General features: G+C 44.0%; 1 protein-coding gene across 1 annotated transcript in view; it reads right to left on the reverse strand.

Moving 5' to 3' along the window:
- Positions 1-502: 502 nt before the first annotated feature.
- Positions 503-17,063, reverse strand: part of shisa9a (shisa family member 9a) — a gene marked incomplete at both ends in the record, with an annotated part of 46,676 nt that continues 30,115 nt past the window's right edge. The window contains 2 exons of the mRNA XM_083993886.1: positions 503-1,401; positions 11,099-11,296. Coding sequence (XP_083850012.1) covers positions 503-1,401; positions 11,099-11,296 — 1,097 coding nt within the window. The remainder of the gene's footprint in view (positions 1,402-11,098; positions 11,297-17,063) is intronic.

A 17,063-nucleotide genomic window follows, 5' to 3' on the forward strand; every position in this document is an offset into this window, starting at 1 on the left:
CTGCTTTGCTTTACACTTGATCCCTTGTATTGCTTCTCGGGTTTGGTTCGTACAATAAAGCCAATCCATTTTGTGATCAGCAGTTTCTCACTTCATCGTGTGTGTAGTCGCACTGTAATGCTCGGGTACTGTTATCGTTACAGAGAAGATTATCTGTGAGACAACACTCTAATATCACCACAAGTGTACAGACATCCCTGCTCTATAGGCGCTTTGTTGTTATGGTTACAGATGCCACCAACGTACCATCCTCTTGACAACAAAGGTCGGTTCAGTGATTTGATTGGTGAGCTCTGTTTGTGAAATGAGGACCACTCAGACACAGTGTCGCTGTCCCACCACATTCACCAGTACACCAACGGGCCTCAGCGTCTTCACACAAACACACACACAGATCTGCACGTTGGACCACCCTGTGAGTTGGTGTCTCCACGCAGAGATTACTTGTGCCACCGCTCCACATGCATCCTTTCACCCTCGTTTTCTCCCTTTCTTCTTCTTCTCACACAGTCACTTCTGTCTTGCTGTTGGTCACAAAGTAGGGCTGTGTGGGGAGGAAGTGTTGGCTGTGGCTGTGGCCTCTGCTGCTGTGGAGCTGGTTCGGCTCCAGCACGGTACACTGGGGCCTCTTGTGCCCGTAGGTCTTCCTCCGGCCCACCGTCTCAGTCCCGTCCCAAGCCTTCAGCCCCTGCCCCATCCCATGCCCGGCCGCGATTGTGTTGGAACTGTATGCCAATGGGCGGCCCATTGTGGCCGAGTTGGAGCCGAGAGTGGTCTCGGCGGCCCTGGAGATACCCAGGGACATGCCACCTGGCATGGTCCCCGCCATGTGTGCCAGGGAGGTAGCTCCGAGTCCTGGAGGCTTGCTACTGTGGCTGTGAGCGTGAGGGTGAGAGCTGTGGGAGACGTGGGAGCTGTGAGCAGCGTGGCCATGGCCGCCTTTTGGTTTCTGGCCGTTCGGCTTCATTCCCCCAACTCCTCCTCCGCCAGCTAAGTGTCGTTCTGTCGGGAGGGTGGAGACGGAGGAGATGTTGGGCATCTCTGTGATGTAGGTGGCCACTGGCTCTGGGGTCAGTGGACCAAGGGAAGTCATAGGAGTCATGGAGGTCATCGGGGCGAGGGAAGTCATGGGCGTCATCGAGGTCATGGGTGCCATTGATGTCATTTGTGCCATTGATGTCATTTGTGCCATTGACGTCATCTGGGTGATGGTTGGGTTCATGTGATTGGAGGTCATGGGGTTCGAAGCCATGGGATTGTTGGTCATCGGAGGGGTCATCGATGTCATGGCACTCATAGAAGGTCTTGAGTTGCCCATCGGCTGCATAGGGAGGCCGCCCTTCGTTGGCAGCTCCACCATCAGTCGCCGCTTGTTGTAGAGTTCACCGTTGTATTTGGCAGCTGATGGCAGAGAGAGAGAGAAAGAGAGCTAATGAGAACGTTAAGTGTTACATGAAAGAGCGTCTAAAGAACATACAGTTGAATTCTTGGGTCAAATGTTGAAATCTAAATGTATTTGCTTCCTCCTGTTTGGCTGTGGAAAAACAATGTCGTCAGCCTTAGTTTTTTGCTACGGGGAAAAGAAGAACAGTTATAAAGAGTGACTCATAAAATAAGACTTTCAGCAGTTTGCATATCAGCTGCAAACTAAGACACACACACACATACACAAGCAAGTTTAGATAGAAAACATCCCATCTCTTTTTCCTCCCACAGTCTCAAAAAGGTCGTATAACAAACCCCATACACTTTGTGGACTTTGTTAGTCAGCCTCCCCTGATCAAACTGACCAACCAGGGTGTCAGGGCTACTGTAAACGCCTGCATACGGAGGCCTGTTGAGCCACCGGAGGAGTGAGATCAAAAGAAAAGCCCAGAATGTCTCCTCCACCTCGCCTCGTCCTCCTCTATAAAGCCAAGAAAACATCTCATTTCTCTGTGGTAGGATGGTGCCGGCTATGATAAAAAAGACAAAAGAAGATCCGGGAGAAAGATGCGGGGCCATTACAACATGCACTGTGGCGGCCACTTCTCCAACATGGTGCAGGATTTTTCTCTTCCTTTTGACATAAAATAAACAGGAGACTTTGTTCCTGCTCTTTGTGGGCTAGAGCAGTAACGTCAAATTCCTTCAGATGCAGAGATGTAGATTTTGGCTTTGATGACCTGTAATGAAGGTCTCCACTGTGCCTGAGTCAGACTGGGTCCAAATTCTACCCAGCCTAATCAGGCTGTGGAGGGGGTTCTCAATTTACTGTCGCAGGTCTGTCAGCTTTGTTCTAACAGGGAAACCGAAGCCCCTTTATTTCAGTAGACCGAGTAGCCTCCAGCGTTTTATCACAGATAGAATATTGCTGGCTCCTATTGTGTGTGCAGGAGGTGGAACTGAAATTGTCTTTGGAGCATATAAACTCATTATTTTACTTCCTTTGACTTTACATTAATTCTGAGGACATCGTTATTATTGTAATTATAATAATGATTATTATGATTATAATAATCATTATTGTTGTACTGCTTTAGCTTGCCACTGTGGCTGTTTGTTAATTAATCAAATTACTGATAGGACATCGTGCTGCCTGCAGTGTTTTTCTTCTCTCTTTCTCTTTGTTTTATCTGTTTGAATCGGGTCTAATTATCCTCAAATCTATTTGGGTCAAGTCCACAATTTTGGACCCGTAAAGACCTTGAATGCGTTACAGTGTCTGCATATGTTTGTGTGTGGATTCCACTCGCCATACTGTAGATCCAGCAGGGTTGGTTTACTGGCTTACGGACAGCCTCCGCTTGTGCACAGTTAAGTAACTTTGGGGGGGGTTTATGGGAGATATGCCAAGGGTAGTGTTGTTAATACTCAGCACTTTACACAAATGTAGTGAATCCATATAAAACGTTGCCACTATATGGATGTTAGATTTGTGAGTTTTGGAAATGCAGCCCCAAAGTGTAAAGACCGAATAGAATTTGTTTCCATCAGACCAGAGAGTTACAGAGAAGCATGCACGTATACTGTCTCATCCTACTGACACCAGCATGTATCTGTCTACATAAACGCAAGCTGAATCAACACACACAGGTTTCCGCCTCACTGGTTGAGTGTCTTCTCATATCTTCTGTAAACCTCTGTGTGTGTGTGTGTGTGTGTGTCTTCAGCCTTAGGGCAATCAGCTTTAATGCCTCACATTCATTCCTCCCTCTGTCAGTCATTGTCACTGAGCTACAGTCGCTGTTATCACGGCATAATGTGACCCTCTTGTTTTTTCCCGTCGAATTCACATTCAAAGTCAAGTCATTACTTTTTTTTTTTTTTAACCCTTGTTGCCTCCGCGTCGTCGAAGATAAAGTTAACACACTCGGTGAGTTTGCTTTGCCACTGTAGCTATAAATCTCGTTTATCGCTCCATGAACGAGGAGAGAAGGCAGTAGTGGGGGACAGTGAGCGCGGGGGGAGCGGGGGTGTGGGGGTGGGTGGGTGGGCTGGTGGGGTGCAGTTAGAGGGGAGGGCTGCGTCTCACCCGCCGAGCTGCCGCTAGACCGCCCCTGGGGATCAAACTTGCTCAGGCGACAGGTGAATCAATCCGGCGGCAGTCAGCTCAACGGTGCACACATCCAGCGGCGTACGTGAGTGGAAATGGAAAACACCGCTGTTCCGCCGTATGGGCTCGGCATGCCTCTGCCTGTGAAAGGCCAGCACCCCACAGAGACTAACACACATTATGCATCACCAAAGAAAATCAAGCACTGCCTCTCCGAGGTCCCACAGCACCAATAACATGAAAGGCCTTGTTAGGGTTAGACCAGTGTGTCAATCTGCTTTCCATTAGACCAGCAGGTTGTCTTCTGCTCAGGTGATGGACGGCTTATTAGCTCACTCTCCTCCACTTTATTTCTTTTCACATTTATAATGTATTTTTGCAACTATATTTATTCCAGAGTTTTTATCTCAGTATTTATTATAAGTGGGTGGATCTCTCCATCAAAGTGCTGCCACCCTAGCAAACAACATCCATTAGTCTGAGTTTCAGAGGAGTTTTATTGTTTTATGATTCTGCCTGTGAGGCTTTTTTCACTCTGGAAAACATGAACTCTTTACAACTGAATGTTCTGTATTCCAGGAAAATGCTCTGATATAAGGATATTTAGCGTTGGCACAAGATACGAGATGTAATCTGGACCTGCTCTCTGTTGTGGATCAGCTGCCCTCTCTACTCTGCAAATACACTTATGTCAGGCAAAGCAGTTGAACTATTGGCAAATGTAGCAAATAAAATTACAGCTGCAGGTGTAAACTGCTTGTTATTATTTATAGCTCGAGAAGGTGACATTTTGGCCACCCTCGCAGGACGCCTTAAGGAATGACAATGTCGGTCTCGGGTTGATGCACCACTCAGAAATATCATGACATGAAAGGACATGAATTTTTGAAGATATTTGTGAGGAAAATGATGGATTCTATTTAATGGTGGCTGGTATTTATACATTTATGTGTGTGTGTGTGTGTGTGATATATAATGCATAAACATACTGAAGGTTTCAAGGGGGACCGTATAATGTTATATATGATGTAAATATATATTATATGTTGCTATCTGAGTCTGACAGCTTGGTATAAACCTGGAGTATAAACAGATAGCTGGTTTGCAACAAGAGGAATTAAACGGAAGAGCGTTGGGAGACAAAGTGAATCAACGAATGATCTGTGTCCATAAAACAAAATAAATAAACGGAGCTTCTGCTGCTTTGTGCTCAGTCCTGAATGTCCAGTCATTATCACTAAATAAAAAGGGCTGAGAGACCGTGTTATTTAGTCTGGTATTATTATGGGGTCACATGTGGTCCGCAAACATTTTTGACATTTCAGTTCGTTCCCCAATTACTGCAGAAATACTTTGCAGACCATCTGTGGAGAACTAACTTATTACCAGACCGTCCGTCTCCTCAGGGCTTATGGCAGCTGAAAGATGCAGCAGAGCCGATTCTATCAGACTCGGGCCATAATTGGTCATTTGTACTTGTAGAGCAGCGCATCCTCCTCTGGGGCCGAGTTACATGTCCGCATCCGGGCACAATTATTAGTTGGTTTTTGCCTTAGTTGCAGTTTGAATTCGATAAAGTAACCTTATATAGATACACAAGGGGACAAAGTGGATGGTTATTGATTGACAGAAGCGCAGCTTATCAGCTTGACGATTGACCATTGGGGATGATGGCAGGGGCAATTAAAGAAACGGAAAAAAGGCAGGTGGGAAAACTGTTGATCTGTCTCAGTTGTGTGTGTTTTTTCTTTTCTTTCTTTGCTGTCTTCCTAGCAACAAATATTTTTCAGAGCTTATGACTGATGCGCCCATCATCGGATTCACAGTAATGGTAGTTTTCTTTCTGGAATCCCAGGCTCCTCTGCTGCATACTGTATCTCAGGACAGGTTTCCAATCATTTCATAGGTGCCTCTTTGAATACCACTTGTGGAATGGAAATCTGTCAGTCAAGTGTGAGCCTGAAGGAGGAGGAAGAGGAGGGGGCTCCCTTCAATTACAGAAATGGAATCAGATATGAGGCGCTATGTGGGAGGATCGAGATTAGCTGCCCAGTGATTCTTTAAGGAGCGATACGGAGCAGGTAAAGACGAGACGGCGCAAAAGAAGGAGAAAGGTGATGGGAAATGCAGAGGAGAGGGCAGGAGGCGGATGATGGAGGCAATAATATGAAAGACGGAAGAAAAGATGGGAAGCGAGTAGAGGAGGGAGTGAAGGAGAGAGCAGGAAAAAAAAAAGGTGAGAGGAAATGAAGGGGACAGCCAGGACGAGAAGTGCAGGGGGAGGGACTGGAGGAAGAAAATGATGAGGGAGAGCGAAACGAGCCAAGACATTAAAGGTTAGAGGAGCAAACGGGGGGAAGGAAAGCGGTCCAGGAGAGGTGGTGAAGGGAGGACGAGGGCCATTTTAGATATAAAGAAGTGGCTTGAAAAGGAGCTGAGGAGGAGGAAGGGAAGAATATTGACAGACATGTGCTGAAAGGTTTGAATACATTTTCTACACTGCTGCCTGGACCCAATTCAGTCTTTGCAAGCTCAGATGGTCAAATTTACCTTATTGTAATTGAAGCATTGGTAGTTTTGCCCTTTTTATCCCATTAACTTGAAATTGTGTACACTTAGGATTTCCAACTGTCACTCCGCAGCATTTTTAGACTGATTTCATGCTCTCCAGGCGGACTCTTTCAGAACACGTCAGAGCTTTCTATAAATCTCCACACAGCCTCAGAATAATAATCAGTCACGGAGAACATTTTTGTCGGCTAGTATTGCAGGAGTTTGTGGAAGAAGCCCAGCTGTCTTTGTTCATGTCAACAATCAAATATGAAAATTTGAATGAAGGTTGACATGTTTAAAATTCAGAGGTTTTTCTTATTTACTGTGGCTCACTGTTCAATTCAATTGACTATCAAGAAATGGTGGCATTTAATATTAAAACATACCATAGGATGTTTAAATTTAAAGCAGAAGTAAGGGGAATGTTTGTGTTAATATGAGTCTTAAATAGTTATATCTTCCGACAGCAATCACTTATATAGTGTTTGGTCTGAAACACGGGTCTGTCAGTCACTCTGCTCTGCTGTAAGCCGAGGAGAAAACTTTCCTTGTATCCTACAACCTTTATCCAATGAGGAGAGAGAACGGCATAAAGGGGCGGTCCTCTCTGTGTGTGCAGCCAATGGATGCGCGTGAATGTGGTGACGTAGGGACGAGGGCGGGGGCTGCTAACTCCATCGGCTGACAGGATGTTAGCCAAAACGACCTGATCGCTTACTTCTACTTTAAGTTTGCATTTGTTCACAGAAGAACTGTAGAACTGTGTGACTTTCATATTTTTTCCCTCCCACTTTTACTTTATTTGTGCCTTACTACTGTGAAGAGTTTTCTTTTCTCAGTTAATATAGACAGGAAGTGAATTACAGCTATCTAATTAGAGCTTACAGCTATGTAATTCATAGGGTTTGAGTTAGTGTTGAGTAATAGTCAAAATTGTGAAATGTGCCCTTAAGACACGCTGCGCTACTTAGATACGAGAGAGTCTACGTCATCGGCTCATGGTTTGTTTTTCCTCTTCAGTCGAGCGGCGCTCCTCAGTGGAAGTGGAGGTCTGTTAATGAGCTCCTCATTCCTTAAGCTCCTCAACTCGTTTAGGGAACATGCGTCTTCTGTTTTGTTCACTTACGAAAAGATAGCGCCGTCCGAGCAGACGTAGGGAGGTTAATTGTTTAAGTGCCTCTCACATTCTCCAAACGGCCTCATTCTGAGTACATTGACCCAAACTGTTGTGTTGCTAGACTTATTGTGAGTATGATATGGATGGGTATTGATCTGTTTGCATTAAGTATTCTTTATGAATTTATGAGGACCCCTGAAGAGAAGCTGCTGGTACAATACATTGGCCAATGGGGATTTAAAACAATGGATTCACCGTCTTGGTGACAGTTGATTATCTAATCAGAATTGATTCTGAAAGGGAGAGTTTCAGGCTCTTAACTTCAGTGGCATGCCTTTCAATCATGTTTTCAAAAAGATAACTTTGGGTGACAGGCTGTATGAGATGATTCAAATCAAAAGTATTTACTGACTTAATGTGTTTTTGTTAGACAGAAGTTGTGTGTGAAGGGGAGGAAGTAAGATCTGCTGCAACTGTACAAACACTGCTGTCACAGCTCTTTGCAACGGAACAAATAATATGTCATTTGTCCCATTTTAGGAGAATAGGATTTTTCATGAAAAGCTTAATTATCTTTTTTATTAATTTTTATCCAAAGCATCTTTGCGTACTGATAGAGCACTTTCTCTCAAATCGGAGGAATTTTGCTTGACTTAGCCTTTTTCTTGTAACAGTTTTTCATCTCCACCGTTTTTCCCCACAGAAAGATATTTCCTATATTTCCCCAAAATGTCAGTCCCCAGAGCGTGTGCTGCATCCATCTGTTGGCGTTATGTGCGGTGAGATGAAAGGAGAGCAGTAGCCCAACATCAGAGCGTGTGGTTTTCCAGTCGAGAACTACTGGGGTTTTGTCGCTTTACTCAAACTGCAGCTTGTCTCGTGGCTGCACAGCACTCTGATCTATCGAATCTCCTGTCAGTGAACAAATTGGCATCTCAGCCTCTCCTATCATGGATCCCTTCTCTCTTTGCTGGTCGAAAACGTCGAGCGGGGGAAATCGTCCCTTTGTTCTCTGATCCTCGGAGACTGACACCAAGACGTCCCCTGTCGGCATTTTAGATAACTCAACACTTTTCTGCTATCAGACGCAGTTGTGGCTGCGCTGAAAATATCCAGCCTATATTTGGCCTGTTATCTGAAAGCTCCAAAAATACACCAGCAAACAAATAACTTTACCAAGGCTCAGGTTGACACTGTTAATCAATGTTCTCATTGATGCTCTTTTTAAGGTGGCTTTCCTTTTAGGGTAAAGACAGAGGTGTCTACAACTGCCACTTTTTATTCATCTGTGTCTCAGTTTGATAGTCAGTTTGTGTGTGACAATTACACTTCTGCTGTGATAACGCAGCACTGGCCCTTCCCCTCACATCAGGAGTAGGGGTTATCCTGATTCTCTTTCGATGAAGGGGGAGGGCTGAGAGTGAGTGTGACATAGCCCTTCATATGAAGATCACCAATTACCTCATTAATGTTAGTATTTCCATTTGTTCTAAGTTTATGTTACTGTACATTGAATGCTGTGTCCATATACAGTAAATTACGACGCCATTCTTCTTAGAAAAGTTTTCAAAAATCACTGGTGTACTGAATGTTGTTAATGATTGGCACGACAGACCCACATTTTTATGTTTGATTCAGACATGATCCCTGAAATTGAACTAAAGTCCAATGACAGTTAATTTCTGGAACTTTTATACCTATCATCTAATATTGAATCGATGCATTTGATGACTTATTATGGTTTAGTAGTGGTGTCTTGTTTTGTAAGGGAATATCGTATCTACCTAGCCTAGAAATCTAGACGCACCTAGCGGCAGCAAATTTTGCTCCATAGGTGGGTCTAGAAACGAGCCATAGGAACTTTTTGAGTCTCGAACACTGATTGTGTTCACCAATCACAGCGCTCTATCTGTTTAGAGAGTCGTTGGGCGGGCTTAACGCAATGACGACATACATTTTAATTGGCTTGTCAGGCTAACGTCATCCTGCTCTTTGCTCTGATTAGTTGTAGCGCTACCCTATTGCGTGCAGAGGCAGTTTGAAAGACAGCCTTCATCCCGCCCCCTGGATTGAGCCGAGGCCTACCGGTCGTTGCCAGACTATACATTTTAATGATATAGTCTGGCTTGTCAGGCTAGTATCTACCCGTAACACTTGCACTCTGTTGCGAGGGACATTGGTTGGGGTAGGTGAAGGAGTATGAATGAGAAATGGGATTGGGACATTGTCTTACTTCCATCTGTGTGATCTATTACTGTAACATGCCCACCGATGAGTTAGTAAACCCACACCTACATTTGTCATCTGAATCATATATTTTACTTTCTACTCTTGGGCAGGCAGGAAAAAGAGTTTTCATAGACTACAGTACATCTGTGTGATTATTTTTCTATTAGGGCACAAATGCATTAAAAACATCTTGTCATCTTGTGACTGTTTGCAGAGATACCTTAATGTGTTTATAGCTCATAATTTATCTGGTGCGAGTGAGCTGAGGTCGAGTGAGAGTGCTCGGCTTTTACAACATAAACAAACCAAAAAGACACACACTGAAAAATTCACAACTCAATCTCAAATTAATTCAGGTTATGAAATAGAGATGCCTCTGCCAATAGCATAATGGGCATGGCGAGGTGAATTCAGAATCAGCCACACTGGCAAATGACCTCATAGAATTTGGTGGCGTGCATTAAGCTGTCAAACAGCTTGATAAGCAGGCTGTTTCTGCTTTGCACTGGCTCCAGTTTGGTAATCAATAACACCTGTCAAATCAGCCCACGGGACTGCTGTAGACTGCTTACATGCATCATTGCTGGAGACCTCTGGGAAAAATCATCCGCTGCCCTTTGTGTTTCGATCACCGCACATTTAGGGACTGTATGTAAATTATTAGGGAGGGTTGACAGTTAAGGGGGAAAAAAATAGACGGTTATGTATTTGTTATTTTGGCTGAAGGGAGAGTGGAGATGATCTTGGGTTTTTTCTTCCACTGGATGAATTATTTAGTGCATCCTTTTCAGTGAGAAATTCACTAAAGAGAAAGACAGTAACACTTTATAATAAGTGCATTAGGAGTGTTATGATGCCATTCATTAATTCTAGAGGAAAAAAACTTGCACTTGACAACTAACAACTATTACAAAAAAAAAAGTGAGGACTCGACTTTACGTATTTGTCGTGTGACTGCGTGCACCGAACCGTGACCCCCGTACCGTGACGGCACGGGACGAATACATATACCGTTACACCCCTAGTAGGCATTAACTGTAGTTATAAACTACATACTAATGAGTATTCATGATTATAAATGAAGAATTCAGTATTTATTAATGCTTAACTGTAGGAGCCAATATGAGTTTTTGTTGATGTTTAATAGTGTGTACTTATTATAAAGTGTTATTATACAGTAAAGCTCTGTATAAAATTACTATTAAAGCACATATTAGAACATTGGACATGGAACTTAAATTCTAGTTAGAGAGAGAGGAGTGCTTTTCAAAAAGTTAGATAAAAGCTTTACCCTCCTTGCTCCAATAATTTTAATACGCTCCCTTAGCAAACGATAAAAAAGCAAGTAATGAATAAATCACACCCTCAGTTCTCTATTTCTCAAGATCAAGAAGTTCTCACTACCAACTGTGGAAACATCCGATCGTGACTCCGCTAGCAAGAGTGGGGGAAGCCCCGAGATTCACTGTGACGAACATGCGCCCTCTCTTAAAAAAAATAAATAATAAAACCGCTGCATTCAGAGCCAGCAGCAACATCTCATAAAATCACGTTGTGCAACATCAAGTGCGCTGCCTCGCTCAAAGTGTAAAAGATGTTCTCTGTTATTCCTCATGCCAAACTTTAAAGATGATAAAATAATAAGAAGCTTGACAGACACTCACCCACGGCCTTCAGGGAGGCGTACTTGTTGAGATCCTTGTTTTGCTGCTGCTGCTGCTGCTGCTGCTGATGATGTTGCTGCTGCTGCTGCTGCTGCTGTTGCTGCTGTTCGTAGACGTGAGCCAGCTGGCTGAGGGCGGGGTAAGGGTGCTGCTGGCCCATGTTCGAGCCCGGTGCCACGTTGTTGATCTGGCCACCCTCTGTGGACAAGGACAACGCGGCGGGACAAGGTTACAGTCAGGAATATCTCCCACACACGTTCTCCAGCACCCACTCGTATCACCACCACCATTTGAATCCGTTCACACGCCACACTCCACATGAACGTCTATTAATTACCATCAGCGGATGAGCTCTTGTCATCATTCTACAGCTGCAGCCTATTGTATATCATGCTGCCTAATACACGATTGGACAGAATCCAGTGTGCTTACAGTATGTACTCTGATTAGCTGCATCTGCTGAGTATTACATGAGATTTCACCCGTAATTTCCCCAAGCATGCCAGTACATTAGTGTCATCATTAGAGCAGAGAGGCTCATGTCCCAGAATACAAATGTCAGCACAATACTGAGATCATATTCATGTACATCTGACTTGTCAACCCATGTGAAAGTACATGGTGTTAGCCCTCACTCTCCGACTTGCTTGATAGATCGACAACTTGTTGAACTTTAAAGGGATAGTTGAACATCTTGGCCCATTGCCGTAATCCTTATAGTTTTAGGAGTAGGTTCATTACCATGCTATGAGATAATAATGGAATGTTACACGACAGAGTTGTTTTCATGAAAAACCGCTGATGCACGTTGCCGTCAGGGGCAGTTTTTTGGCAAGCAGTCTCTGCATTTCCGTTCCGTTATTATCTCATAGCGTGGTGAATGTGCAGGTCACAACTTGTCCACGAGAGTGTTTTGGAGTTGTTGGATTGTGTATTTGATGAGTTTGATGAGGGAAACCAAGAAATCCCATGAGCCTCCGTAACGTAGCTCTGAGCAGCTCGCGGCTCTGCTCCGCCGTTCTAAAAATAGCTTGCACCGTCAATTAAAGGTAACGAACCTACTGCTAAAACTATAGGGATTATGGCAATGGGCCAATTTTCCAAAATGTTGAACTATCCCTTTAATAATCATATATATTTTCTTTCAACCCTCTAATGCGACCCATACGAGAGTCTGCTGAAATGGTGCCAAGTGATGAGTGTCTGTGAACATCGTTACAATAACACAGACTGTACAGACAGCAACATACCTAACCATATGATATCAAATGGGTCTATTTAATACGAGTTAATGAACACAAACTGTTTCTCCGTATGGTAGCTTTGCTGTAAAGTCATTTGTAGCTTTTAGTTTCCTTAACACTAGCCCCTGACTAGGAATTAATTACTACATATTGTAGTGAGACACACCCTTTTGCATTCACTGTCCATTAGTATGTGAATTTTCCTTTTGTGGCTTTAAATGGAATAAACTCATTTCATGGCAATATAGTACAAAGTTACCCATTTCCTGTATTAATGACAGTATCACTGTTGCAGACTTGACCAACTGTACTGTATTAATCATTCTATCAGAGATATAAAATAAATGTATAACTCTATACTTCAAAATCACCAGAGCACAAATCATCTAATAGTCGACTTTATGTTCTGATTGTGATTAGCAGGTAATCAGTCCTCCACACCCCGGCACATTTCAGAAGTAGCCCTCTCAGCCGTGGCCATAATTGATTAGTGAATGGAGCCGACTCCCACAATTGAGTTATATAACGGTGCCTAAAGCCGCACCTCCTCTGGAAGACGCAGAAACCAGATGGCAGGATAACACGTCTGCGATTGTACAGATGGAAACGGAGGGCGGTGCCAGCAGCTCCGCCGAGTTGTACAAGAGCGGCGAAAGGAACCGCTCTAGCAGAACTGCACAGTGAGACTTTTACAGCTCAGCCGAGTCTTTTAAGATGTGTGTGGGAATTCAGAGGACACTCTCCTCAGCATTGTTCTCTCGCTGCGCTGAGCCCGACAGATAATTGCAAATTCCTGTTACTGAACGCAAAAGGTATCCCTGCTAAGTGAATACATTCTGCTAAAAGCCCAAGTACTGCCACTTGATAATTTGAAAAAGAGAGTAAAACTTAAGAGATGGAGACAGAGAGAGAGAGAGAGGGAGGAAAAGGTGAGGGGTGAAAGAGGAAGAAGGGAGGAGGGTGAGGATGCATGAACAATGAGGAGAGGCAGGGTGGATGTCAGAGGAGGATGCTGGTAGAGAAACCAAAGAGGTGTGTGAAGCACAAAGACAAAAACATTAACACAAAAGACACAGTCAGATGTGGACAATCTCCACACAGTCCTATAAATATAAACTCTTCCTGCTCTTCTTTTCCTAAACAGTATAGGAAGTTAGGAAGTTGTGTGGCCACAACCCGACAATATTGATTTCCTCCACCATTTTCTCCCTGTTTGATCTCAGCGGTGCGGTGTTGAGCCGCGAGGTGCGCTCAGAGGCCGTAAACCTCCACAGCTCAACTGTGAAGGCAAAGCAAGTAGTGTTGGTACTAATTAATCACTTAGACCTGGCACTGACTCAAACCACACACACTCAGACCGTCACACACTCACACACACACTGACTGACAAGGTAGACAGGGAGTAGAGACAATTAAAAAGAGCATCAGAGTGAGAAACAGTGTGAGGCCGTGTAGAAGACAGAATAAGAGACGAGATTCCCTGATGTGATAAAATGTCCCATGGTGCTCGGTGAAAAGGAAAAGACATGTGATGGGAGGATGGGAGTGCATATGGACAACTGGAGAAAAGGACACGTCCAGAGAGGAAAATTGGACGACTCAAAAACGCAATCTTGAAAACGCTGTTTGGGTTATTTCATTGGATTTGAATGTTGCTCGCACGGCGTCTCTCTGATGCACTTCTCTGGGTAAACATGTTGTGACGCACTGATTCACTGATAGCTACATGAATTTAAGTAAATTGAAACTGAGGCCGAGTGAGTGAGGGGGTCTGGCGTACGCTGTAGAGGGGAGAGAAACAGAGAGAGAGAGACAATCACGGGTGGAAGGAATAAAGAAGAAATGGAGCTGAGGGCACTGACCCATTATGATGCTGAAGCCCCTCTCTCTTGTGAATTTAATAGAATTTCTCCAACACTCAGTCCAGTGATGATGAAAGCCAGACCACTGCTTCATCTTTCATAGGCCAGAATATGCTCTGGTTGAGGAGCAGGAGCACAGGTGCACCTCCTCCTCTACAGGCAGTCTGCCATGATCTGGTTTGTGAGTCAATCCACGAGCAGCCATTCCAAATAAAGAGGAGACTGTTCCTCACATTTGTACTAGCCTATATAATGTAATAATTACGACATCTATTCCTTATGTTGTCGGTGAATAATTGTCTGGAGAGACAAGAGTGCAGCCGTCAGTCACCGCAGAGACTACAGACACAGTGCATTAAACTGGGCACATCTGCTCCACCAACTTGGATGGCTGTTGGCTGTGACAAGCTGGCAAATCAAATCACAGTCTCACTGAGCCACAAACAAACATCTGGTTGCAACTGCGGTGCATTTGGTCGTAGGCAGTAGTGCTACGTTTTGGGAAATATGCTCGTTCACTCTCTAACAAAGGGTCAGATAAGGAGATACACGACACCACATTGATGCCACAGTTAAGAAGGAAAGCTTAGCCAAGCCTAGCTTAGCTTAGCCTGGCTTTGCTTAGTTTAGTGTAAAGAGTGGAGATGGGGGAACAGCTGCTCTGGCTCTGACATGACGATGATGATGATGATGATACTGAACACATTTACCAAACTCAAACTAGTCCTTTAAATGTTGTCCTTAAAACGCGGTTTTATGAGCTGTTCCCTCAGTTGTCTTCAGTGATGTAACTAGGTTTCGAATTTACATAATACCACCCCTACCTGGGACCGGTAGGACGAGCAGGGCGGGGCAAGCAGTGGCTCATTTGCATTTAAAGGGACAGGCGCTGAAACCAGCCGTTCTGAACATTGCTGTTTTGAGAGGATGAAAAGAGCTGTGATGTTTGATCCTTGGGGTATTTTGACCACAGCATGTCACCGGCATTTCTTTAAGACACCTGGGAACTATTTTAATTTGTGGAAAGGGGGCATAATATGTCTCCTTTAAAGTAGCTTTCCCTCAATTTTGTGGGTCGTCCAACAACTGGAGGGTTTTCGGACCGAATCCTGCTCCATCCCCTTTGCATCCCAGACACTTTACCCACATTGCCTCGTATAAATGCGTGTGAATGTTTGGTGGTGGTCGGAGGGGGCGGGGCGTTTGGCATACAGCCACACCTCTGTCAGTCTGCCCCTGGGCAGCTGTGGCTACAGACGTATCTTACCAACACCGGTGTGAATGTTGTACGTATGAATAAAGGTTTCTGTAAAGTGCCGTAAAAATCCAAGCCATAAATATTATTATTAATTTCACTTTGCATATTAATTTTTCCAGTAATATCTTAATTTTGTGGTGTCACTTTCCTCATCTATGCAATATATTCATCAGTCACAGGCGGTACGCTGCTGCGTTCTCCATGGAGGTTACATGTTGTCCCTGTGCCTGTCTGGGTTCCCTCTGTGTTCCCCGGCTTCCTCCCACAGTCCAAACACATGCACAATAGGTAGATATATAGGTGCACACTGCTAATTGCCTCTTCAGGAGTGTTTTGGTCAGCTCACGTCCAAGAAGCATGACAAGAATTAATACTGTTTACTGCCTCTCTTTAAATCAGTCTCCTGTAGCCACCCCTAATATTGACTCTGGAACAGTTTGCAACCTTTTCTCCTCGTCCCTGTTTGCTCACAAAGTACTATAATTATTTAAGCCTCATAGACATGCTCAGTGGCTTGACAAGGGTGACAGAGACGACAGGAATTTGAGACAAAATATGAATAATTGCCCACCTTGCCTCATACAGTCCTGTGATAATGAACTAAAGAAAAATCCAATTATTATACCACTTCAGTCCTCTTGTTCTATTCTCCTACTTTAATCTGATCTCAGTCAAAACCCTCTCATCCATACATTTTCATCTGAGTGTAAAAGATCACACACACACACATACACACTCCACAGCTCAGAGTGAAAACACGCACAGTATACTGGATGACATCATCACACTGTGATCTGGGTGACTGACACCTGTCACCAGGGTGCTGTCTAGAGGACGAGGTGGGTGCAGTGGGATTTTGCCTATACGTCAACAGTGTAGCATCCACCAGAACCAAAACAAACTGATCCTGTGAGGTTATGTCTGTGGGATTTTTCGGGTGGGACCAGGCACCAGACAAAGAAAGGGAAATAAATTGGTTGCCAGATGGGACTCTGTAATGGTAGTTACCAGCTCATTCAGTTTGTAGGTTTTGGGTTAAACAAAATGAAAAATGCAATCTCACAAAAACACTCCTCTACATACTAATCTACAATTTGAAAAAATCCAGTGTGTTAAATTAAGAAATGAAAAATTAAATTAAAAAAGGAAATTGAAAGAATCTGACTTAAAATTGCTCGGTCGAGCTCGGCTGAAAACCTCCGCAAAGTCTAATCATCTCACTGCTCTGCTGTCACAGCCAAGCAGTATGTGGATAGCTGACAGCTGTAGAAAGTGCTGGGTGAAAGGTCACGAGGTCGTCAAAATCAATGGATCTCTTCACTTTGTGTTTGTGAAAAGGGCCAGAAGACGCAGCGTGTTCATGCGAAAACTGAGAGGTTGGACTGACGGAGTGATGGATGATGAAATTTCATTTTGCCAAATGTATTTTAAAACCCAGCGGACAGTCTGGCAGACAGTGTGCGTTTGTGACAAACAAATGAATACACAGGAGCTGATTACATAATCTGCACTTCTTACAGTACAGTAACCACAACCAGCACCTTGTGTAGGAGATAGTATGAGCCTTTTAAAAACACGTTGAATAATTCAATCTCACATTC

Source organism: Trachurus trachurus (genome assembly GCF_905171665.1).
Source record: "Trachurus trachurus genome assembly, chromosome: 19".
NCBI lineage: Eukaryota > Metazoa > Chordata > Actinopteri > Carangiformes > Carangidae > Trachurus > Trachurus trachurus.